Source organism: Varanus komodoensis, unplaced genomic scaffold (genome assembly GCF_004798865.1).
Source record: "Varanus komodoensis strain SLA01 unplaced genomic scaffold, ASM479886v1 scaffold32, whole genome shotgun sequence".
In the NCBI taxonomy this organism is placed as follows: domain Eukaryota; kingdom Metazoa; phylum Chordata; class Lepidosauria; order Squamata; family Varanidae; genus Varanus; species Varanus komodoensis.
Window position 1 is genome coordinate 19,346,777 of NW_025335798.1, and position 27,346 is coordinate 19,374,122.

General features: G+C 37.3%; 1 protein-coding gene across 1 annotated transcript in view; it reads right to left on the minus strand.

Moving 5' to 3' along the window:
- LRP1B (LDL receptor related protein 1B) overlaps positions 1–27,346 on the minus strand; it is a 730,365-nt gene that overhangs the window by 178,727 nt on the left and 524,292 nt on the right. Inside the window, exons 42-45 of the mRNA XM_044438491.1 lie at positions 13,950–14,139; positions 12,035–12,239; positions 4,569–4,761; positions 2,599–2,724 (exon numbers count right to left, since the gene is read on the minus strand). Coding sequence (XP_044294426.1) covers positions 2,599–2,724; positions 4,569–4,761; positions 12,035–12,239; positions 13,950–14,139 — 714 coding nt within the window. The remainder of the gene's footprint in view (positions 1–2,598; positions 2,725–4,568; positions 4,762–12,034; positions 12,240–13,949; positions 14,140–27,346) is intronic.

Sequence of the window (27,346 nt, forward strand, 5' to 3'; positions counted from 1 at the left end):
GCGTGGGAAAGCTTCAGCTGAAAGAGCATCTCAGCCCCAGTGAGAAAGTATTAAGGAAATAAGTTAACCACACAGGTGAGGGAGCCATCCACATGAATTTATCAATATGGCAAGGAGACCATGAATGATACTGCATGAATGATACATAGTACCACATGTCTATGTGCCTGCTCATGAGTGTGTGCTTGGTAGAATGAGCTCCTGGTTTTAACAGAACAAGGCTTCAGGATCCCCTACCAGGAGACAGTGGATCATGCATTCATTAGAGTCATGGGAACCTGGGTTTCTGTGGGCCATGAGGTCCTCATACTTGCTTAACTAATGCAAAGGCTGTTGATGATGACACACATCATCACTATCTACTAGAAGTCACATTATCACATTGACCCCAATAACATGGAAAACCATAGCTTAAGCTCCTGATAGCCAAAATTAGGCTTTAACCCAATAAAGTTATTGGGTAGGAGATTGAAAGACAGGACTTCTAATGTAGTTTGCTTTGTATTACTACCTGATTCTTATGCAATGGTAGCTAAAGGGTTCTCAATCATGACTGAACCACTGGTGAAGGAAAGAAAGGTTTGGAATGGTTAAGCAGTGCAGAACATTCTTTGTCAAGTTCTGTCTGTACAAATGTGAGGCACTCTACTTAAAACTAAAATGAAACCAGACAGCTGATACTTAATATATATTAAAAAGTAACATTTTTTTAAAAAAATTAGTCATTCATTCTTTTCACATTCCATCTTTTTTCCCCTTTCAACAGAATTCGAGTTGTCTTACATATTTTTTCTTTTCCTATCAGTATTTTCCTCAAAACAGCAACCCCATGAGGCAGGTTGGGCTGACAGTCCGTGACTGGCACAAAGTCACTTAGTTAGCTTCATGGCTGAATGAGGATTAGAACCCAGATCTCCTGAGTCCCAGCTTTGCAGTCTTAACCACTATACTACAGGGGCTCTTATATGCTGGGGGAAAGCCGGCAGGTTGTAGAAGTGAAAACCTTTTTTCAGAGTAAAAGCCCCATTTGGATGCACAAATGGGGATGAGATAGAAATAGAAGACATACAGCAGGATGAAATACTTAGTCAAAGTGGCCAAAAGGCCATAGGAGAAACATACATAGGCCACAGATATTTAGACAGGAACATCATATATATAAACAGAAGTTTATATATGTGGAGAACCATGTGGGATCAGAACAAAGGTCCATCTAATCTAGTATTTTGTCCACGCGGCCTGTATGAAATCCTCAAGCAGGTACAAGTGGAATAACAATATGCATTTCTATGTTTAGAAGCCTCAAAGTCAAGATGGCAGACTTGAAGTCCTTGGTTATAAAAGAACAGAGCAGAACCAAAGTTAATATGAATGCAATGGAAATTTGTTGGAATGGATACAGCCTGAAGGTATTGTCATCTCTGGATACAAACTCTGTATAAAAGTCAAGAAATTGCATACTGAGTGTGCTGTCAAAGTACAAACCTAAAAAGGGACAGACTGATCCACAGGTGGATTGCTATTTGTGACAATACCAGACCCTCAAAGTATTTCAATACTGTGACGATTCTATCATCCCACTGACAGATGTGTTCTGCATAATCTTGAGATTAGGAATGAAATCATAGCAGCATCCAAAGAAATGGGTTGTACTACTGGGTAATTTCAGTTATCTGCACATAAACTGGAGAAATTCATACTCTAGTCACAATAAAGAAGTAAAATTTCTAAATGTCCTAAACTATTGTGTGCTAGATAAGTCAATCATAAAATCAACCAGAGGGGAGGCTAACCTAAGTAATGCTGGAACATACTCCAAAACGTAGATGTTGTTGAATATCTCAATCTCTAATTAGAAAATTACCCATCAAATACAAGGCAGTCATATTTGACTTCAAAGTAAGAGAATACTCAAAACTGAGAAGCAAAACAGGAGTTGAAAGGAAAATCAGGAGGGCAAAATCTTTCCAGAATGCTTGGAGAGCTTCTTCAAAGCCACAGTAAGACAAGTTCTGCTTGAAAGAATGCCACAGGTCTCCAAAGGTACTGCCAAGGGATCACCAACACAGTTACTGAGTGGTGTCAAAGAAAATGGTAAAGAACACCTTTGGCCAACACCTATCATCCATGCCTATTAGCTATCCTGACTGATGCTGATAGGAGTTGTCATTCAAAGCATGTGAAGGACAGTAGGCTGGAGAAGCCAGAGCTAACTCTATGTGCCTTTATATCTCTGAAGTGACCTCTTCCCTCTTCTCCTCCCTTCCGAAACACTTTCCATCACCCTCTCTCCCCTACCTAACCCTGTCTATAACATTAACACTATCCTTGCCTGTCCTCTCATTACTGCTCATTACACGTTCATTTTCTACGTAATCAATTGTTTATTTTAGTACTCTAATCTCTGGCTCTGGTCTCAATGCTAATTCCTCATCATAGAGAGCTCAGTTTCAGATCGATTGTTTGTTCCCTGCCTGGGCACTATGATTTCTGCAGTGAGTCTGGACTTTGTGCAAAGGTGTAAATGTGTAGCTGGCACATGTTAGAATTGCAGATGTGCAAAATGTAAAAAGGTTATTATGACATAATATTACTTACGCACACATCTGTTGTCATCTATGAGTATTCGATCACCCCTACATGAACAATTTACATGGCCATCAGGAGTAAGGAGACACAAATCATGGCAGCCCCCGTTCTTCTGGGCACAGGGGGACAATTCACCTGAAAAAAGAGATATTATAACATGAAACCATCAAAAATCAAATTACCTTCTACTGATGGTGAAATTACTTGCTTTGCTCTTTGGGCTTTCCTGGCTAATCTAAAACAGATAAAATGATGAGACACTTACACTTACATAAACACTAATTACTTTTAAGCTTTGCTTTCAATATTTTAAGGACAGCAAGACCAAGTAGAAAGCAAGACTTTTTCCATAGTCTCTTTACCTGTTCATTATGGGTTGCTTTTTTCCTGGTAGATATTTTACCATCTTCAGAAACAATAGATAAATACTGAAGTCATATGATCAGTACAGACTTTATCACATTGGGATCCTACCCACACTCTGAAAATTTCAAAATAGTATACATAGTGTTGTTTTTGTTTTTGTTTTGTTTTTTGTTTTTTGTTTTGTTCTATCTATATACTGTTGTGTAAAGTAACTAAGGCTGAGTGACTGGCACAAAGTCATCCAGCAAACTGCATAGCCAAAAGGGAAGTACAGTTCTGGTCTTTAGTCTGAGTTCTCTACTCTTGTGTATCACACTAACTGAATTCAAATTTCTGATCCCCCTTTTCCTTTCCAGGAACTGGACCTTTTCAGGGAGTTCTAATCTGCAGAATGCATGCCTCTTGTATGACTTTCTGTAGCTCACTATACCATGCACATATAACAACAGATTTACAGATGTTTCCCAAAATGCAATTATATGCCTAAAAAGTAGCAGTCATGAAAGAAATGGCATAAGCCAAATTAATCTACTATTACATCAGGATGTACAAACTGTTAGTTCCAGAAGCTGGCAGAAGCAAAGCTAGACTGCACACCTAATAACAACCTCTTATATATTTATGACAGAATGGCTATATGGTAGCCATGGTGGAAAGAGGAAACAGTGATATCGTCCTTATCTAGAGTATGGAAAAATGTGTAGATCAGGAAGTACATTTCCCATTTTCTAGGAGAATATTGGATAACCAAAGCCAGATCAAAGGTTTTATAGTGGCGTGTGTGCGTGTATAGAATGTTAATTGAACTTCACTTTATGGCTGTCACAAAGTGAATAAAGGAGTCTTGATGTTAAGTAAATTTACTTATACCAAAACTTCAGCAAAGCTATTTTGTAGAAGAATGAACAAATCTTTAAGCATTATATATATACCAGATGAAAACGGCATTTTAAAATTTTGGTTGGAGAGAAAAATGATACAGCTGCTGGTCTACATAGCAGAAGACCTTTAATTTGAAAAAAAATGTGTGTAACTTGTACAGGGAACAATTTTAATCTGTGATTAAATTTCAGTTGATTAAGCACATTGATTGGTTAACTTGGAGTGCAATTCCTGAGTGCAGGATACCATAAGTTTGCCTGCTAACACACTGTCTTGAGGTTTAAGCCTGGAAAGAGGAAGGCTAAGAAACATTAACCCAAAAGATGATTGAAGCACTGCTCTGTCAAATATTGGGTGGGCATTCCAAGGAGCTTCCTGCAAATCCCAAATCATAACCAGATATATTGCTATTCGGCTATGAATTTGAAGGGGGGGGGGAAAGGGAGGGCAAGTTTCAAATAGATCTACTTATACACTTAAAGAGATCAATCCCATATATATATATTTCTGTCTACAACCCAAGATTTTTGCAGCAGGCCCACAAAGGAACATTTCTTTTTTGTCCAAAGAAAGTACAAGTCCATCATTTTCTGCAGTCATATTATATGTGTGTTTTTCCTAACTGATAACACCTAAAAAGGAAAAGTATGATAAACTGCAGCAATAATCCTTTTACTGAAATAAGTTTTTGAAAACTATCTACCAGTAAAGAAATGTGCTTGGTAACTTACAGCTGTTAGTGTCATTAGCAACAGCTATGATGCCCATTGGTTGATGTGGTATGTCAGATCTAAGAATTTTTGTATCTCCACCTGTATATTTATTGGATCGCAGAATAGCTCTTCTCACCCAGTCTGTCCAGAAGATCCAGTCATCATAAACAGCAAGACTGAGAAAAGTACCAGGTCCAGATCTGACAATCACCTAATTGAAATAGGAAACAGACATCAATTGAATGTGTACATATTTGACTTATATGTTTGTTTGCCTAATTTCTGATTAGTTGGGAAAGGTCTATAATAGAAAGGGGTACACAATTTTAAGATAAATTAAATTCATTGAATACTATTAGGACATTTCAGATATAGTCACAATATGAAGAGATCAGATAAAAGAAAATTCTACCTTGTGTTGACAGCACAACTAGCTGCTTTTTCAGTCAGGCAGCTGCCACAAATGCCTTTTCAGAAATTAGACAAATTACCAGCTGGTTTGAATAAGGGAATCTATATTTGCATTTGTGAGGAGGATAACCAGTCTTCGTGGAGACTGAGAGTTTGCCAATATTACCTGGGAAAGTTCAAGATAAACTGAAACCAAACTAGGGCGGAACTAAAAATAATTCCTGTAGCCTAGTTTGCAAGCTATAAAAGGGGGTCCTCTAGCTAAGGATGCAGGAGAATTTTGATCTGATGAAATTTCATTAGAAAATGAACCCATCACTGCTAGTTCCCAAGTATGTGGATTGCAATTGCACAGGTATGGCTCTTGAACATTCTATTATCCTTGTCTTCAAGAATGCTGAGTCCATCTTCTCTTGGGAAAGGTGATAAAAATACATTTAACAGATGTATCCTCTACAGATTAAAAAATGGTGTCCATACAGTCACCATTTTACAAACAGGTAATGGTCTGTGTCTGTGTGTTTGGCTGCCAGTTGGAGTTGCAGCAGCCTGTGGATGCTTGGGGCATCCTAGATCGGCATCTTTTTCTGTGCAGGGTATAGTAACAACCAAGCCTCTTCATCACAACCTGCCACTCCCAGACTGAGCAACATCTACTTGGTTGCCCATGAAAATTGCCAGCCTTGTTTTCAAATTTCCTTTTAGTGTACACTGGTAAAGACTGCCCCTCTTGCAGTCTACAGACAATGTGTACAGGTGAGTGAGCACACAAGACAACAAAGTGGCTGTTTTTGCCTTTGCTCATATCCCCTCATTCTCTGAGAGACACATAAATAAGAAATGGGTCCATTATGTGAACAATCTTATATACTGATGATGTGTATGCTGATGTAACACACTGATATTGTTGTCACACACACTAACTTAGGATGCTTAGGGATAGCATTATATTTGCATTTTATAAGTAAAATGCATCTGAAAGGTATTTTTCATATGTGAATTAGAGTGACAAAAGGAACAATTAGAAAGCATTATAATCATATTGGATTATCTGCCCACTGACTCCATAGGTAACACTCAGAGAAACTTGGAAGAGAAAAGCAGTTTGTACTATGATATGGAAACACATTATTTTGTTTATACAACCCCAGTATCACAAATAGCCCACACTCCCATTTCTGTTCTTGAAAGGGAATCAACTAATATTTTAGGACTTTAAAGACCAAGTAGGTTTGCATGACTGCATCTAACAGCAGGCACCTATAATGACAACGAGCAGGAAACTCTTTTCAGTTTGGTCACCTGCAAGTGTGCACCTGTATGCCCCTGAAAGATTGGATTTAAAAAGAAATTACAATATTTGTGGACATTCCTGGTGCCTAAAAATATGTACTCTTCAGAAAAGATGGTGAATGACCATGTGGTGAATCAGTGAAGGACGCTCCAGCATGCTGGTTTGGTAATTTGGAAGTTGTCATTGGCAGAAATGCCAAAACAGGAAAGTGGGGTGGGGTTGAACATGGCAGTGGCTAAAAGGAATTGCATGTAGAAGAGACTGACACAAGCCATTGGAGATTGCTTCAAAATGCCGCTTAGGCATTGCTGGACTGGTTGTTCTTGCCAGTGCCCCAAGCAACTTTTTGACAATTCTGTATTAGCCAATGGCAATTTCCTCCTCCACTTTGGCACTTCTCAAGTAAAGGAGAGGGTTCTGCTGAGCTAAACAAAGTAAACTGACAAGGATATTTACAGTGGGAAAACTGTAAACTTGTGAAAGACTACTGATAAAAATAATAGCAATAACATGAATAAAAACAATAATACAATATAATAAAACATAAATAAATGCCAATGATAATCCCCTTTGCAAACATTTAAAGACTTGAAAAACATACACACAAATCATGAATCCTGAAAAAATAACATGATGGTCTCATTTACAGAAATGATCAATTTCATTGTTAAAAATCCAAAGATTCCATTTTGGGCCAACGCATTAGATACTGAGTCAATCCAAGTGGGTAGTGGGGGAAATGGAATGAAATTTGCCACGACCAAACCAGCACATCCATCAAGATGGATGAAAATGCTAAATTTATACATCACCCACCCTAACTCAAACCTGCTGAAAAGGACTTTGAGCAACTTGAGCCTCCAGTGACACAAATGAATCTAGGACTGCTCCCAAGCTGTGTTAACTTCTCTTGAAACAGAGTGCAGACTATATTAGACATCTATACAATAGATTAAAAGATTTCTGTGTTCATATAGAAGGGGCTAGTTTTGCACTGTGAATAACACATAGAGAAGGTCCCTGGTTTGTTCCCTGGTACCTCCAGCTTTCTGAGATTCTAGAGAGCTAACTGAACTGAAGAATACTGAGCTAGGTACATCAAAGGTCTTACTCATATGACTCATATGAATAAGACAGTTTAAAAGCTAAAGGTTGATGCTGAATCCAGCTGGACTTGATAGCTAAAGGTGTGTTTGTTTTAACCATAATATGAGGGACCAATAAACCAGAAGACAAATAAAATGACTTCTATAGAGATAAATCTTGAGAGTCCCATGGCTTGTGCTTCCTCCTAAGAGTGTTTCAGAATGATAATCAGATCAAAGCCAGAGATCTGATCTTTCTGGTAAAGCTATTCAGAGAATAGCTTGGTCATACTCATCCTTAATACATTACAGGATAAGGACAGACCACTCTTGAGACCTAAGAATGATGGGTTGAATCTAAATGCTGTCATTTCACTCCTTCCATCCATGGAACAGGGGCAGGGATTACTCTGAAGCAGCTTTTCAGCTGGGGTGGAGAGAAAGAAGAGAGAGGAAGAAATTCTTGTCATATGAGAGGTTTTCTGTTTGCTTGTTGTTGAATTTAATTGTTAAAAACTAGGGGAAACATACTACAACTCCAAATGAAAGTGAGAGTATGCAAAATGTTATTCAGAGTAAAAGAAAGGTAAGCTTGCCTCAAGGGACAAGATGACAAATTACTTATTATAAAGGCAGTAACAGTATTTTCTACATGTCACTGAGGAAGTCTGCTTCTAAACTATCATTCCCTCTATTCCCAGTGTTTAGGCTATGTGTATGTACCCAGAACAGCATCAGACCCACACAAGAGCAAGGTACCAGCTGGCTTGGGGAACGCCAAGGTTTCTTGAAGTACAAAAGATATATTAAAGCAGAAACATAAAGGCGAGTGGATCAGAAAAAGTCTGATCTATAAAAACTGAGCATGCTGAGTATAGAACTACCTTCTTTTTCAATGGCACATATCATGTAATCATCAGTTATATTGTCTGGAAAGAGAGAGAATTGCAAGCAGTTCTTCCTACACCAGCAAAGGGCAAAGATAGTCAGAAAAGAAGCATTGTTGTGAAAGCTTCCACCAGGGCAAGTTTATGTATACAACACAGCCGATGGAACTAAATATTTTTTCTCCCCACTGGAGCAAATAATGGAAAGCCCAAGGCATGAGCAAGACTCTGCTCCTAGCAACACAGAGCACAGAATTCCGACTCGGCAGAATGGCGAGCTTGCCCAGGATATGTAGGGAACAAGAACAAAAAGCCGGCATGAGGCTCAATTCCTCAATAAACCCCCATGATAAGAATGTAAGAAGAGTCACCCTGGACAAGACCAAGGGCCCTTCTCATGAAAAATTCTACTCATGTGGTGGCAAACCAGATGACAGTAGGGCAAAAGTGCAGTTTCACCCTCCTGCACTGGCAAGATAGGCTAATACAGCCTATGTTACCAGAAGTGTCATATAGCAATCAGAATGTCCTGGGGAGAAAGGGTTGAAGCTGCCAAAGTGTAATTGGGTGTTATTGCCCCATGGTTCTCTACAGTTCTCTGCTACAAGGTCATTATGGGCCCACCACTAGAAACTTGTATTGGGTAATTTTACAGACACTTGGTGAAGGAAAACTTTGGTAGGACTGTGGAATTTGTTCTGTTACCTTCAAAAGCCTGCAACCTAATGGCTCTACATACAAGCTGCTGGACCACTGGTTATAAAAGCTTTTCCTGGAGGAGTCTGGGTGTAGAATTGGATCACTTAGGTCACAATTGTCTGCAGGTTTAGAAAGAACAAGACTCTGTGCTGGTTAGAGAATGCTGGGAACTGTAGACCTTTATAGTTATGTCTAAACCTGCATAGGATTGTGCCTTTGATTTAATTTAACTGTTCTGTATTTTCTTATTTAAAATTAGCACTACAGCAGGATTATGGTCTAAATATACATTAGTTCTCCAGTAAGTTTTCACTGGTTTAACTGTGAAATAAGTTCCACTGCTTCAATATCTGTGATGAACTAAAATATAATCCATCTGATTCCTTACAAAAATATTATTAGTACCACCTTGTGGTATAAAATCTTCTTGTTCGTATTTTAATTGTGTTAGTAACCACAAGTTCTTCTTCTTTGCAATATGGTATTATTCATTCTACATATTCATTTTGTGTTAATTTGTATGTTCAACAAAGTCTCTTTTCCTATCTTAGCATTAAAATTCCCAAGTTAAAACTGAAATTTATGTGGTGTTTTGTACCTTATCATATCTTTAAATTATTCACATTTCTCTATATGTTCTTTATAATTATTTACAGTTCAACCAGTAAACTTGTACAATGTTAATGTCTGTGGGATTTGTTGAGAATGGGACAAAGTTTGTAAGGGCTGCATTTATATATTTTGTTGTTATGATTGCAATTCTATAACAGTGTTGTACCACCTTATTTTCTAAACAAAACATGTAAATGTTACACAATTCAGGACACTGGCTGGCTGGCCAGACATAGTGAAAGTCAGACTCCCCACTGCAGCATCAGGATACCCCACTGAGATCACAATAGGGAGACCATCTTCAGAGGGTCCTCTCTTGGCTCTCACATCAACTGTGGTGCTTTCTGTACCAGCTGCTGCTCCAGAGATGGAAGACATCCTTCAGAGCAGGGGCAAAGGGTAGGAAAGTGTGAGGGCTCAGCCCCGTAGATTCTGATCCACTTTGTTGCAGCTGTGAGTTCCTGGCAAGTCTTGAATTGAGCCCTGCATACACTCAAGTAGCGTCCCTCTTCCACGCCACATGCGGTATCCTGGGTTTGCACCGCTGCACCTGATGCAAAAGAAGTTCCTGGTTCTGCAACCTTCATTAAACAAACGTTCATGAGTCCTTTTGGCTCAGCTCACTTTCCAAGACTGGGTCAAACATGAGAGGGAGTTCATGTTCGACCCAGAACCTAAAGGGGCAGGTTCTGCTGAGTTTTGTCTGAACCCTAGCTGTGGAGTATGGTGGGAGCACTTTGCAGGCAAACCAAGAAAGAATGAGGCACCACTTTTCTGCAAAGAATTCAGGCAGTGTTTCAGTCCCTCATCTTCACAAGCAGAGCGAAATGATAGCCAAATCCTTGGCTTCAGCTTCCTTGCCTGCTCAGTTGGATGCCCATTAGCTTTGGGGTCCAGAGGATTAGAGTACAGTTCCTAAGTGATCCAATTGTTTCAGTGTTGTTAAGGAGGTGATTTGAGACAGTATCAGTAAGATCACACAAATAAATAGTATAGATATAAAGTAGCAGAGGTATTAGTAGATGTGAAAAATAGCAACTAGAAATATAAATATTTATTTATTTATATATTTAAAACTTTTGTAGACCATCCCATTACCAGCGTCTCTGGATGGTTTAACAATACAAAATGTCAGAAAAGAGAAAAAAAGTAATACAATTTAATACAAAGTAGTGATATAAAATAAAAAAGAAGTGGATAAAATGGAGCTATATGAGCTGCCTTAGATTCCTCACAAGGGAAAAAGTGAGAATTGAATGCAATATAATAATGATGATGACAGGAGAAATATTAGAACCTATGGAAGAGGGATGAAAATTGAAAACAGTGATGTCATCAAATATAATGGAGCACAAAATACAATTATGGTAGCTAAAGAAAAAATGCTGGGCTGAACAATGTGAACCAGTGTGATGTAATGATTAAAAGTGCAGGACTTGGGACTCAAGAGATTTGGGTTCTAGTCCCCATGCATCCATGAAACTCTCTGGGTGACTTTGGGCAAGTCACAGACTCTCAGCCTGACTTACTTTACAGAGTTCTTGCTATGAGGATAAGACTGGGAAAGGGGAGTCAGGGGGGTTATATAAGCTGACTTAACTTCCTTGAAAGGAAAAAAGGCAGGATGGAACTATAATAAATAAAAAAGAAGATATAGAAAACTAAAAAAAAATCTGCTATTTCTTCAGTTAATTTAAAAAGCTCAAGAAAGTAGCAGGAAGGTTTACAAAAAGGCAATGTCCACTGGTACTTGATGTCAAAGGTAAAATTGCAGTAGGGAGTGATTACATTAAAGAATTGTTTGAAGACAACAGATCAGGATTTATTATACCAGAAGTTAACACTAGGCTGGAAATACAGGAAACAAAAATTCCTAATACAACATTAACAATAAAAAATGGCAAAGTTCCTTGATTAGAAGGTTGAGGATAACAGCTTGATTCTCTTGCATAATAGTAGCATGGTGGTGGTCTTCTTAGATAAACAACAGAACTGTAGTGTTAAGTTATCTAGTTCTAGTGACATGGAACATTAAATCCTATCAGGTACTATTATTTAAGAGTAGGTGCAATTAGAATGCACTTGTGGCAAATTTATTTTTGGCTATTTTAAAAGGATCACAATGAAGCTATTCTGAAAACATTTGTGTACCACTTAGCCTGGTCCTAGCATCCATATATTTGGTCTGACACCTGGAAAGAGAACCTTGTTTTTAATCATAAATGTATCGTTCTGGAGTTACTGATCATATGGAGAGCTTACAGGTATAGAGCTGCATACACATAGCTTCTATTGTAAAACATTATGCTAAACAAGTTATTTTGAAAACATGACTCTTCCCCCTCCACACATTAGACATATGCTGAGGGAATGATTGCATATTCATTTCTTATTTTCTATCAGGATATATAAACACTGGATAGTAAAGGCAAACATCACTGAGCTAGTTGTTGCTTTTGCATATAGAAAATGTCAGTTTCTTATGTCCTTACTCACATGTCTGTGTGATCCATCATATTCACACCTTTCTATTTTTCCCAAGCTGCCATCAGAAAAGTATAATTTCTCTGCCCTGTGATCAATAGCAAGTCCATTTGGTGTCAGGATGTCAGCACTGATGACAACTTGTGCATTTTTGCCATATAGTGTAGCTCTCATGATGCTCGGGTGCTGTTCATTCCAATTAGTCCAAAACATTAAACTGTATTTTAAAAAATCAAAAGTCAAACCCAGTTCTCACATATTAAATAAGTAATCTATGTCATGTAAAAGGGCAAAAGGGCTATATCAGTATTATGTTAAATCCTTATGCAGCAATTATATCTTTGGATTTTTTTACTTTAGAGAAAGGCTATGAGGGCCAATCCAAATGAGGAGCATCAGCACTGGGGGTGGGTGGTCAAAATCCAGATTAGGATCCTGTACCTAATCTAGAGGAACATGTATCAGGGGAGAGGTAGCAACTATATATGTCTGTAATGTCTGTTACGGGTGTGATTACCTGCATACAGAACCAGAAATCTATATGCAAGTTCGTACATTGGGACTAGGCCAACATATCCACTAAAATGAGAATGCTATACATATGGTAATAGTCAATACAGCTGTCAATACAGTTTTAAATTAAATAAAATTTAAAAACAAAACAGCAACCTAAATTGTGAAATGAGCCTTCTGTTTTCCTCTTCTTTTGGTGGAGAGCAAATGAAGTGCCAGGAACTGTGTCACATTTTGATCGCAGATGGCAACAGCACCTCAACAAAATTTAAGCGTTTCGCCACTCACTGCTAGTGCTTTAGAATCACCCCTTTGCTGGAATGCTTAAAAAATGTTGCTTATCACCATTCCTATAATAATACTGGTCACATAGTATCCAGATACGAATGGTGTTGCTTTAAGACTAATTACTACATTGGATGAAAGGAGGTAAAATCTTAATATAAATGTGGGTAACTTGGGAGTCAGCGTCATCCTCAAACAATATGAAAGAGTTGCAGAATGTTTTGGTCAGCTGTATTTTCTAACACCAGTCTTGACATTAATGGAAAGCTTCCTCTGGTTTTTAAATAATTTTTCTGTGAATTAGTGGAAGATGGAAAGATAATTTCTTCCTTTTCTATCACCAAAGTTCAATCTATCAGGCTCTTCCCTCCCCCCTCTCCTTATCATTAGAAGATTGGTGAGGAACCACCCAAAAACAACTACTCTGAAATGGAACAAAAAAAAAGTTCTCCATGTGATTCAAATTCTGTAAATATGGACTTGATAATGGTAATGTGCTGAAACAGGTTTAATAACATTCTGCACTTAGTGGCAATTATTTCTTGTTAGTATCCATTGCTTGACAATATAACTGTGAAGTGTTTTATTGTGGGTTGTGGTTCTTAGATTTAGGTTCACAACTCGTGTCAGCAGAATGTTGTCTCATGTCACAGAACACTTTATTTCAGATCTTCCTAAATATCAGGAACTCATAATCATTGCAAATCAAGTGACATATTATCAGATCTTTATCTATTTTTTGCACATGTTGATTCAAGGGGTAATCCTGAGGTCTATCAACACTGGACAGAGCAAATGCCAAATGGTGACCTGGGTGTGTGTGGGGGGTGGAACAAATTTCATATCCATCCCTTGGAAGTGGGTATGCTGGGAGCTGTAGGGTTTTATTCAGTCCAAACAGGCATAAGATCTCACCTTGATAGAATCAAAATGTTTTTGGCCACCATCCATAATAGAAAGAATTTGCATACTCTTCAGTATTATCACAGATTTTAAAGTAATTACTCTAGAGTAAAATAATGGCAAACTACCATTTGTTTCATAAAGCAATAAAAGACAAACAGGAAAATGAAATAAATTGAGAAGTCAATGTTCGTGAACCAGTAATAAAGGTAGGCATGGCACTTACCTTTGACATTCATCCAGGGCTAATACATGTGGATGATCATCCTCAGACATTGTAATTACTGCTTCTCTGTTGAAGGCACCTCTTCGTTTCTGATCAACTGTGTGCCTTGTAATGGAAGATGTAGTAGAGCTGGTCCAGTACAAAGCATCCCAAGCCCGGTGATATGCAAGACCTTCCACAGAACCTACATCTGATAAAAAATATTAAATAAAACACATGGACACCACAATAGGAATGTAAATTATTTCTACAATACTCCGATCTTTATATTTAATGTTGTTAGATGACAGCATCTTACTAGTATCACCTTTACTGGCTGAGGAGGTACAATGTATGCATTATAGCATAAATGACCCAACTGGAACTTACAAAGAATACAGGAAGATCAAGAATAAAGCAAACTGTAATTTAAATTTAGTGTTGCAGATTGCAGTTTTTCATTCACTGGGATATGAAATAAAGGCACAAACAAGCGATCATGCCTTGCAATGCTTGAATTTTTTATATTATTTGTTTTTAGTGGAGAGGGTTGACCATTTCCCTGTACAGGTTTGTGGATCTTCTAAGTCTGTTCTTTCTTGAGGCTAAGGATATACTTAATATCCTTAAACTTATATTAGGTACGTAATAAGGAAAGGCTCTTTGGAATGAAATAAAAAAGAATAATACTGGGAATTATAGAATGCTCTACCTTTTGAGATTTGCCAGGTGCCTACTTTCAAGTTCCAGGTGCCTACCAAAAACCTTTCTTTTTTGGTGCACCTATGGCACTACATAGACTCTTCAGAGCAATTGAACTGGTTTTAATATATTATGTTTTCTTTTTTCTTTAATTGTATAAATTCTGATTTTATCTTGTTTTATTTTATAATGATATTTTAACTGAATTATTTTATCTAATGTTATTTTATTTGCATTTTTATTGTAATTGCTGCCCAGAGAGCATGATGCTAATAGGAAGCTCTCAAACAAATTTAATTAAATAAATAAATTGCTCAATGTCCACACTGAATGCTGACTAAAGCCCTAGTGGCACAAAGGGGGGGGGGGTGTCACACCTGCAACATAAACTTCCAAAACACACAGCAATAATATTGATTTGTAAAGGTAGAGAAGATAGGTCCATAGATAACAAAATCAACATATATTTATGCCTGACAGCCTAAATTAAAACACTTATGACAGTAGATAATGTTGAATACCCATTATATTCTCTCCTTTCCATGAAGCAACAGTTTGTGTTTTTCAAATGAATAGCATATTTAAATGAAGTGAACTCTAACACAATATGATATTAATAAACAAACACTCATATTATTCACCTGCTACTGACAATCTGAATTAAATCAGTAATGTGGTATATAACTGATTAACTGTCCACACAACAGAAAGCAACAGCTTGTGATTTACAGGAGCAGTGGTACAGTGATCGCATCATTACATTGCCAAATGCCATCCATCACTTTTACTGAATTTAACGAAGATGGATTATATCCCGCCAATGAGATACAGCTTATAAATATGATCATGATGCTCTTCATCTGACTTTCCTGGAGAGCAAAATAGCAATGTATAAAAATCAATAACTAAAGAAATCTTGCTAGTGATATTTTCTAATCTATATACACAACAAAAAAACAACCGAAAATCTCTATCCATTACAATCAACACAATTACTGGTGGCCTATTTTTAGTATTTAATTAATACCACAAAACACACCTACACATCTCAGATAGAAAGTATTCCCCCTTTTTAAAAAATATGTATGTAGGAGCAATGTAAGTCAGAGACAATTTGTAATTATTCCTGTTACGTCTTATCTTTGATTATTTTGTTTTAATATATTCCTATGGGAAGGGAAGATTCATACAACTGTTTACCTGTAAGGGTACTTTTACATGGCTCCTAGGGCAAAATAAAAGAAGGCATTGTGCAGTTATTCTTTTTCTCCTTAAGGTATTTATGCTGGTATGTAAAAAGATGCATGAAGTGGTGGGAAAATATGGCAGGGCTGTAAGTTGAAGAACTTTCAAACTTTCACTGGGCAACAAGCATGAATGCCACAGAATGTACTTTTAGTAAATAAAATATTGTGAAATATACCGGCACAGTATAAGATGACACCTTTTTCACAAGATCTTCTTTAGGAGCAACAGAGGAAAAAGCTTGTTTGCACTCATAGCAACTGAAGCCCTGAACACCTGTTAGACAGTATCATGGAAGTTTTCTTAGGGCAACATTAAATAATATACCCATGGGGGAAGAAGACAAAACATTGAGAAATAAATATTTTGAAGAGAACACATACAATTTAAGCACAGAACATGGAAAAACTGAACACTAACAAGTGCCATAAGTCTGTACAGTACTTGACCCAATTGGTTTTAATGGGCAAAACAGGGGTAGACAATCCCTTGGGGCTTGTGCATACGTTTGCAGTTTAAGAAACTCTACTAGCTGCTGTGGAAAGGGTGGCTAGCAACAAAGGGCAAGAAACCTGCCCAAAAGTCTGACTACAAGGCAAACATGGGGTCTCAGCTCCAACACACTAGATTTCTGAACCCACAGTTTTCAGCACCAAGAGAAACCTAATTCAGAGAAAGCATCTCTTTTTATCCTGGGTCAGTAGTGTGCGCGCTCGCTCTCTCTCTCTCTCTCTCTCTCTCTCTCTCTCTCTCTCTCTCTCTCACACACACGGACGGACGGAGAGGCCTTTCGTCTATTTACAAATCTTTGCTCCGAAGTGATTTCAGGAGCTGGTTCAAAAATTTGTTTCTTTAAAGGAAAAGTAGGAACAGTAGAGTGTAGTGTGACTGGTGCCAAAAACACAGGAACGTTTTCTGGATGTAAATGGGTGCCCATGGGCATCATGCTGCCTACTCCAGGCTAAGTACATCTCAGATAAAGCTCATATGGGCTGAATTGTGGCTAATAACTTTTTGAACATATTTAACCATATTAAATACCCCTTTATCTTCTTGTTTACCATCCTCACTCATTGTGTTCACACAATTTACCTTTTTAGAAACAGTCTGCTAATTGTTTTACTAGTCTAGGCACTGGGAATGTGGTTGCTTTCTGGCAATCTGTTCATATACGATGTTTTTAACAGACAACAGGTGGTCACCATTTGGAGACTGTGATGAAAGCAATGTTTTAAAAACAATAAACCATCTGAGGATATAATTCAACAGTTCACAGATATTACAAATTGCACAATGAGAGCACTAATTAATTCTTTACTCTTTCACAGGGCTCCTGAGGTTGTCAAAAAGCAACAAATCATCAGTGGCAGACAATTCAAAAAACCTAACATAATGAAATATAATAAAAATGAATAAACTAGGAGGATGAACAGTTATGATCTGACTTACAGACTGCTAAAATAAGAAAAAGAAATCAGGAAACATTTTCGTTAAAGAACCCATCAACAAAACAGGATACAGTTTTACAATAATATTATGTAATTCCCACTACAGAATGCACTATTCACAGAATTCTTTCTCCACAAATCATAATAAAGAAAGTTTTGGTCCAGTACATTTCTCTGAACTTGGTCCATGTAAGGTCAGAAATGTCAATTCTGAAATAACTCATTTTTGATGAGATTATATTTGATGAGATTAGATTCTGAATCAGCCTTCTGCAAATGAAAGTGCTCTTTCTGTTTGCAAAAGGGATTTTGAACTAGCCAAAGCTCCTGCTAGTGGAAGTGGAAGGGGGAGAGGGTTTTTCTTTTTTTCTTTTTCAGCACCTTAGTGCTGCAGTCCCCTTCTAGTTTTCTACTCCTCCTCCATTTCACCAAAATGATTGTTCATGAGTCAACTGCTACTTAAAAAATCTTGTTTTATAATAGCTATAATAATTATTAATATTATCAATAATAATTAATAATAATAATAATAATGTGCAGTGATGGAGCTAAAGTTCCCTAAGGTTCGCTGCAGAGCCTAAGGGTCACTGAATCCAGACATTTTCCAGGATTTCTCAGCTGCCAGTTCCTACTGATTCTCTTGCGTATATACTTAACATGTGAGGTGAGAGTTCCCAATTTTCAATTCCACCCAGACCAAAACACAGATATTTAAAAGAATAAGCATGTATCCATTTGTGTATCTAACAAGTCAACATTTAAAAAAACAGTAAATAATAAACTAATTTTCTAAAATCCTAATACTACATAGATGCTTCCGGTGGCTTCAATTCCTCATTATTCATGTACAGTTTGCCACTTATTCTATTCAGTAATGAACAGTCTCTGGCCCCAAGTACTCCCTTTATCTCTGTCCATCCCAACTTAGCTTCTTCCTCAATAGCTCACTCTGCTCCTGACCTTCTAACTGGTGGTGCCACTAATTCCTCCAACATACCATTCTAGCCTCAGAGCAAACCGGATAGAAAAGAATAGCCCCACTATTTATTCAGGAAGCACTGGAGCTCCAGAAATGCCAGTACTGTACCTCTTCCTAGTTCCAGTCCAACCAAAGACTCAAAGCTCACCTATTGACTGGTTACCTAAAGTCTAAACAGAACGAGTCTCTGTCCAATTAATTATCTTTACAACCTGAAAATCCAAGCATTCACCTGTAAACATACCCTTTGTTAGTTAAATTGAGGACAACTGAATTTGCCTTACCACAAGTGTGCACTCGTTCGCTCTCTCTCTCTCCCCCTTTCCCTTTATCTGAGTTGTTTTCTTCTTTCCTCCAGTCCCTTAATCCTTTAACTTTTCAGTTTTCTTTCCTAAGCTTCTTAGCTCTTTCATGGCATCTTCCTTGCATTGGAATCAATCCCCATCTCTTCTTTCTAACCTTACATTTCTGCTTTTTTCCCTCAACTCCCAATGCCACTATAGCTTTCTTCTTGCTCTTTTCATTTCTAGCCAAAGTTATACTGTGTAGCTGTTTTACAAACTCGACTCAAACACCAATGCCCTATCTCTCCTCCTAGAAAAGTCTCATGATCATCATGATCTTACTCTGCCTTCAATAAAATCCTAGATATTCTGAAAGGCTTTGACACAACTCTGTTGCTACCTGACTACCAGATGAAAGCACTCATCTACCCAGTCTAATGATCTAAACATCAGCCATGCTTGATTCTGTTGTGTCTGACTGTGTGCAAGACTTCATCAGGCTGATACCAGGCTAGTTTTCAGTAGAAAAGGCCAGTATCATATTGGGAAGTATGTTTCTCCTAGCAGACCATTTTAGTTAAATTCCCACAAGCATTCTTGTTCCAGAACAATTTAGTCGATGAGCATGGAGAAGCAGGCATGCTTACAGATAAATGTCCAGAGCAAACTTGCTATTATAATGGCTAAACACAATTTACTTTTGACATTTATATACCACCTTATTGCACCAACAGCAACAAAGCTATTAAACTGCTGAACACTAATTTTAAAACAATGAAATTTTAACAAAGAAAAAGAACATTAAAAAAATAAAATAGCTATATTAGGATTTTCAAACTCTTTCCAAAAGCCAAGAGGATAGGGACCAATAGTCATTCCTGAGGAAGTACATTTCAGTTTGGGAGAAACACAGGAAAAAATTATTTCAATTATGTCGAAAAGGCCTCTACATGTAATGGTGTCCTCAAAATGGCACCTTCTGCAGATCATAGGAAAGGTTCATAACAAGATATTTGCTCCCCTAGAAAATCGGGTTTTCAGCTGGTTAGAGCTATAGGGACTAAGAACAGTCAAAAGGCAATTGGCAACCTGTGCAGTTCTTTCAAGACTGGGATAACATGGTCTTAATACTGTGCACTAGTTAGCAATTAGCTACATTTTCCAACAACTGAAGTTTCTGGACACTCTTCAGGATTGCCCATTTGAAGTGCATTGCAGTAGTCTAAACATGATGTAACCCAGGCAGGGATAATTATTGCTGGGTCAGACTAGTTCCGAACAATTTGTAGATGGAGCACCAAGGAATGCAAGCGAGCTCCTTGCTGCTGCCACCACCAATGATCCACAAACAACAAAGGACCAAAGTGTACTCCCAGCTGCAGACCTGATCCTACTGGTACTGCATAATCCTTTCCAGAATAGAATGGATCCAAATCCCTAAGTCTATTTATGAGCAACATCGCTGCCTTGCCTGACTTTAATCTGAACAAATTTAGTCCCAGATTTGAACAGGATTTTAATGTTCCCTTCAATTGCTGGAAACTTTAATCTGTGATTACCAACAACTGAGTATGTGCACCCATTTTATGCTCACTGTTACCCTTCCAAAGCATCCATTCCACTTTCACACTTCATAAGTTAAAGCTAAAAACAAAGTAAAAGCAATAACGTCCCCCCGCCTCCACAAAAAACAAGCAAAAATGTTACAAGATGAGGTCTGTTCTATTGGGCCACATTGTTATCCTGTAGTACACCCTAAAATACCAATTTCTCTTGCTACTGCAGGGGAAGTTTGGTAGAAAGAGCAGGCTTGGAGAGAGGGGTTAGGAACGATTCTCAACCGTGACTTAGCTTTCTTAGCAAGAAGCTTCTCTGCTCAAAGTTTCCTGATACACAGCTTTAACTCCTTGAAACCAGTTATATTGTTGTAGGGTCTAGCAGTTCCTTCAAATATTTATAAACATTTTACACAGTCCTGAACTACATTATAATCTATACGTGCGAAAAAAAGTATGGCTCAGTTGTTATGTGGCATTTAATTTAACCTTTTTATTTATTTATTTTGAACTGAAGGTTAATTTATGTTTTTTACTTTTATGCAGATTCTTGGCTAGTTTATTTCTTATTTTTACTGAATTTATCATGCCAGCTTTATTTTCTATTTTTATCATGTTAATACTAGTATTTTATTATATAGATTTTATATTATTTTTAGATGTTTGTGTTTTTATTGTTTGTTTGCTCTATTTTAAAATGATTGCATCATGCCTAAACAATTCGTTATAAATAATAAGCAGAAGAAGCAGTTATAAGCATCTGATTTACTCCAACTGAAAAGATTTGGAAAATGAAACTAAGAAATGTCTAAGGTAATTGAGATATTCTGTCCCTGCAAACTTGACAAAATAAGCTGGAGAAAATAATTTAGTATTTTCCCTGTATCATTTGTTCCTTATTCAGGAAGTGAGAAAAAAAGAGATAAGCACATGGAAATCTCTGACCAGTTTTGCAGCTGAAAGCAATACAGAAATGTGTGTATGTTGCTATACCAAAGGCCAAAGGAAGACAGATTTAACTGGAAGTGTTGGAGGACTTGGGTTTGTTAACCCCACTTCTATGCTTGACTTAGGCTTTCTCTGTTAAAGGTTTCTGGCTTGTATTTCCAATCTTGTGGCCATGGCACAATCATTTCTGAGTCAGAATGCGAGAACAGCAACGCCATCTCCTCTGGATGCAGGGGAGTTGGTCCCTGCATTTTTTCTGGAGAAGTTGATTGTGGCCATGATGCTTTCCCATACTTTAGTCTTCTCCCTGAGCCATCAACCTTGGACCCTCTTCCTCTGAGGACAATAGATAAGAATTCTCTGAGGATGAGTTTGAAATATGACACGGGGTACATTTCTGAATGTAATATCAGCAAAATCTATTTTTATTGTGAAACTGGAAGCAACCCTATCTTTCATGCCAGGCCTAGCTCAGCTTTAAAGGGGTTTCATATGGGGCTCAATAGTAGATCAACACAGTCAAAGTAAACATGTAGGATGAATGCCTTAGATGTAATCGCTTTGGCTATTATTTGTATGAAGCATAATAAATGCTTAAAATCAAGTATCAATAAATCATTTGATCAATTTCAAATGATTGTCCGACTTTGAAAGGTATATTCTGGATCAACACACAATTTCACCTTCAGCTCACATTGATATTGCAAAGTGAAAATGTTCTTCACAGAAATTCAAAAATGCATGGAGGACCTGTATTATGTACCATGATCAATAAACTCTAAGATAAATCTAACTTAAATAATTAATTCAATAATTTCTATGCGGCCCAATAGCTGAACCTCTCTAGGAGGTTTAGAAGCATTCATAACATACAATACAGAATACAAATGGAATAAAACTATCATAGAATTCCTCTACAGAAATTTTAAAACTGAATTTAAACTGTGTAAACAATTAAAGCAAGTTAATAGCACTAAGTCTGTTAAGAGCTGCTGATATATCCCATCCTAACACCCTGGTCACCCTGTGTCATGTACAGCCAAAGAATGAGAGAGCAGTCATAACCTACTGATGAAAGTATCACAAAGTTGGCAGCAGGTGGACCTCAGAGGGCCTGAGTAGGGAGATTGTTCCATACTTGGAGGGATGGTGCTGAGAAAGCCTCAGATTCTTGATTATATTGTCTGATAGGCTTAAGTCAGGTGATGTGCTCCAACAGGTGTTGAAAGCCATTTGACATGCAAGATCAACAGCTGCTGAAAAGAGCCTTATTTATGTATTGTTTTTATCATGCTGTTTTTGATTGGGCTTTTAATGTGTTTTTAGGTTTTGTTTCACTCTTGATAGTACATTCACTAGCTGCCTTGAGCACTCAAGAAATCATTAAGTAGTTGGGGGAAACAAGTGAGTTGGTGATACAGCCTGAGAAATTTGCCAAAGGGTGGTGGCTGAAATAAAGAGTGCACATATGTAAGAATGAGAAAGGATCAGCACACAAGGCTTACCTAGCGGTACATTTCAGTCTCTGTTGCTACGTAAGCCTTCTATTAATGGAACTGTAACAGGATGTAAACTGAGTTAGTAGAAGAGCACTACATGCTACACCTCATAAATATGGGAGCAGAGATATATGAGGAGATGCTATATGTCCCAAATATTTCTGAGCATGCAGAAATAAAATTATATGCTTTGAAAGCAAATTCTGAGTGTGAGAATGCCTGTTTTTGACAAATACGTTTTTGTGAAAGTGTGGAAAGACAGTGCAAAAACCTTACAAAAGAAAATAACCACTACAAAAGAAAATAACCACTAAAGCAAAAAGCACAGTAATACACAATTGAACATCCTTAACAGATTGTGTCAGTTAAAACAGACAGTTATTTTATATTAAGAATGCATTCCTTTTTTCCCCTCTATAGTTCCTTTCCATAGATCTAGCAACAGTTATTGATGCTTTGGTTACATCATGGTTACACAATTGCAAGGCCCCTTGGTTCATTTCAGAAAAGTAGTACAAAACTACTATAAGAAAGAAAGAAATATTGATTAACATACAAACAGAGGCAACCTTTCGATTTTGAACACTGATACAATGAAAAATATGACAAAAGAAAATCAATATAATCCTCTATATATGGGGAAAAAGACTAACACAAGCTACTTTTCTTATTCTGCTCTCCTGCCCAATATATTTCTTCTTTTAACCTTTCTCTCTTGCTCTCGCTCTTTCTCTAAGTTCTATATCTACTTATGAAGCATTTGAAATATAGTGTATAGTCTGATAAACAAAGCCAGGTTCAAATTCCAATGCCTTATAATACTCAAAGCTGAATAGTGATGAACCATAGTATGTGTGTGTGAATCTCCCAAAATTAGTCAGAGTTCTTCCACACATGAAGAGTACCTTCCTCTTACAGGAAGTCATCTTCTTTCACAGAAGCAATTTCTGAATCCCAATCAGAAGGTTAGGGTATCAGCTTGTTAGTGTATCAGATACGGGAAGGCAGACTTAAGATGAGGGAGCAAGGAAATTAGCCTGCTCTGTTGTTTAGAATAGTGCCCCGATGTGCACTATGAATTAAAAATTCACGCCTCTCTATGCTAGATGGGAATAATTTAGGAGGAGGAGGAGATAAGTTGATGTATTTTCTGTTTTATAGACTACAGAGCCTCTCCCAACTGCAACCATAAGATGAATAATATTGCGACTGACATCCAGTTCTCAAACCAAGTATATTTAGCACAGCAAGGAAAGCCTCATGGGCATGAGAATGAGAAGAGGGGTGCGGGGATGACAAGACATGTCTGAATAACAAATCAAGTTTTCTTTTCCAGGCTGGCTAAATTCCTGAACAAGAGCATTCCTAGAAAGTAGGAATTCTTCTCAAATTCATTCCTTGTGATATTTGATAAGATATTACCTGATTCACATTTCCCAGATAATGTTTGGATCAGAACTTCCAAGCCAGTCATCTACTAGCTTTCCTAAAAGTACCAGTGAGATTACTTTCTCAGAAACATTAGGAGAGGAAATACATTTCTAAATGTTATTCTTTTTCTGAAAAGGAGACCATTAAGAAAAAAACTAGTGAATTTTCAGAGTTTAAGACAGCTCCACACTTTCTTCCCAGGGTGAAGAATGCATTTGTGCACGTGTGCACATATGCATAGCAATGACTATAGTGTAAGCTACAGGTGAGAAAGTTCAAGGGATTCTGAAGGTGAAACTTGAGTAGAGTAGTGGATATAACTTAAGACACCACCACTTTTTCATGACTGCCCAGTTATGAACATCTGAGTCAAGAATAACCACAACATACAAATGAGCAAGCTTGGAAGTCCTGCCTCATCCTTGAGTGGCAAGTGGGGAGAGGGAAAGAAGGGAAGAATAGGAAGGGAAGAAAGGAAAGAGGGAAAGGGAAAAAGGAGGGAAAATGCAGCAGTGTTGCAACTAGTTTCATAGTAGAGGCAGAACTACAGTACTTTTCCATGCTCATGAAAAACTAGCATATCCAAACTAGTGTGTTTTGGAGTTAATGTTGCTTTCTGTAACTTTGTACTGTATTTGGTTTGAAACAGTGCCTCCAAAGCATAAATCTGATACAATTGCAGGTGATACACTGAAGAAAAGAGAAAAAAACACAATCACTAAAGTGGAAATAATAAAGTGATCAGAGAAAGGTGAGATGCCATCTGTCATTGGGAAAGCATTAGGCTTTAGTCATTCAACAATCAAACTCTCTCTCTCTCCCCAGTACCTGTACTCACTTTATTATTATAAATTAAAATTTAAAATAATTAAAATTCTGTATTGTGTTTAAGATGTTCTAGTGTATATGGAATTTTTTCTTAAGTGTTTTATATGCTTTTATATATGTGATCTTACATACAAATTTGATTTAACGATGACCTCGGGAATGGAACCCATTCTTAACCCAGGGATGGGGTGAACTATGTTTTATCAGGGAAACAAATGGCATTGCCATAGAGGCATGCATTTAAAAATGCACCTAAGCTTTGGTGTTTTCATGCAATTCAAACATTCTGGCAAGACTTCATCTTGTTCAGATTCCTTATGAATTGTTCCTTCCATGATATCAAATCTTAGCATAAGAAGGCAGAAATCAAAGTAAATTCATCTGATTCCCCAAAACTGTTGTGACTTACCAGTTATAATATGTTAGAAACAAATAAAAGTGAAACCAACACAAAAAGTCAAAATTTTACCACCAGCAGTATGCTTTAACAAAACAACATTAAGGGAGCAACCATGCCTTAAAGACACATATAGGCAGAATGGAGAGACCTTGACTTCCAAATGCAACATGCAGAACAGCCTGAAAAACCCCCCATAGAAGCACTATTCCAACTTCTTTTAGCTTGGCTATAGTTCCTCTCCCCATCTCCAGAGGCACACACATGCAAACACACACACACTACAGGGAAAACCTCTGGTTATTGGAAATCCTGTGGCATTGGTATGGCCATTCAGGTTTTAGTCATATTAGTAGAGGTTTTCTAGCACAGGAGGAGGCCAGGTCTGTTTCAACCTCTACCATTTCTAATCTATTAGTTAGATACAAAATTCAGGTCATAATGGCTCTTATCCAGGAAAACCAAAACAAAACAAAATACTACCACCAATGCCAACAACTCAAAGACCACAATATTTGCCCCTCTAAAATTCCTGATTTATCTCAGTAGAAATTGTCATGTAAAAGTGATCTACATGATGTCTACTAACTTGGTGTACCTGATCTTTCAGGTTAAACTGCCCCCCTCACCCCCCCACACACACACTCTAGAAAATATTGACCTTATGCATACAACCTGGTATATGAAAATGTAAATATAATTTACATCATGTTTAACTGAACATGGTGAGTTAAACTGTTCTTACGTTTATTTATGGTGGTTAAGGCTTGTCAGTTACTAATATCCTTGTGAATTCTAAATCTGTTTTCAGTGAACTGGAAACATGTGAGATAATGGGTTGTTTATACACTGTAAATCTACTTTCAGTGAGCCAGAAATGTGTTAGATAATGGGTTGTTTATGAGTTGCAAATCTGTTCGGTGAGCTGAAAATTTGTCAGATAATGGACTGTTTATGAATTCTAAATCAATATTCAGTGAGTTGAAACTGTGTTTGATAATGGCTTGTGTATGAGTAGTAAATCTGCTTCCAGTGAACTGGAAACATACTAGATAATGGTTGTTAGTAAATCTGTATCCAGTGAGCTGAAAACATGTTAGCTAATGTGGTGCTTGTGAGCTGTAAATATGTTCTAGTGAACCGGAAACCAGTTTAACAAAAGCTTTCTTACAAATTTGATTTGTATGCACAGAAGATGTTACACTGTGAGCAGGCACTGGGTAACCATTTTAGTTTAGGGTTCTGTGAAACACAAACTAATGAGTTTATTTGTTTGTGGGAGGCATTGAGTGGTGAGTATGCCATTGCAATGAGATACAGACTAATAGCATCTTGCATGTCACCATTTCTGAGTGCCTTGAGCAATGGTTTGCCTGAAATATAGATGTGTTTTTAATTAAATGTTGATTCAAAATGGAATGTCAACTTAACCAAGACAGTGGAAGCAATCATAATTTTCCTACTTATCATGTATATAATACTTTAGATTTTTCAAAGCATTTTTCATATATTAAAGTTCTTAGAAGCAATCTTATAAGATGCTTTATTAATGGTTTTCTCTCACTGCAGATGGGGAAGCAATGTATTTCAGAAATACTGATTATATTAGTCCCCTTGGTAAGTTCATGGCTGGGGCAAGAATACAATCAGGGAGTTTCTTAGAATCATAACTTAGTTTCTCAACCAGGATATTACAGACGAATAAATTCCATCTGAATTATGAGAAATATTCCATAAAATGTTCTATTTAATTATGTTGCTTGACAATCTGTTCATGAAACAAAAGTAAAAATGTAGCAATCTAGTAAGGAGACTCGGGTCGTCAAGATTTTCTCTACTATCTCTCTTTTTTTCTACTATTGAAACAAAGCATGGTATTCACAGTCCTATTATATCAAATTCCACTTGCTATTTTGAACCGTTTTGGGACTGCAACTATTTTATATCTCTTGGTGAAAATTAAGGAAGCTTTAGGGATCTAAGCAGTGTGAATTCCCTATCAAAAAGATCGATCCACCATACTTTCAAAGAACCCCAGACTGCAATGTTGTTCACTGGTGGATGCTAAAGTTCTTCAAAAGCAGTTACACAGTTTTAATTT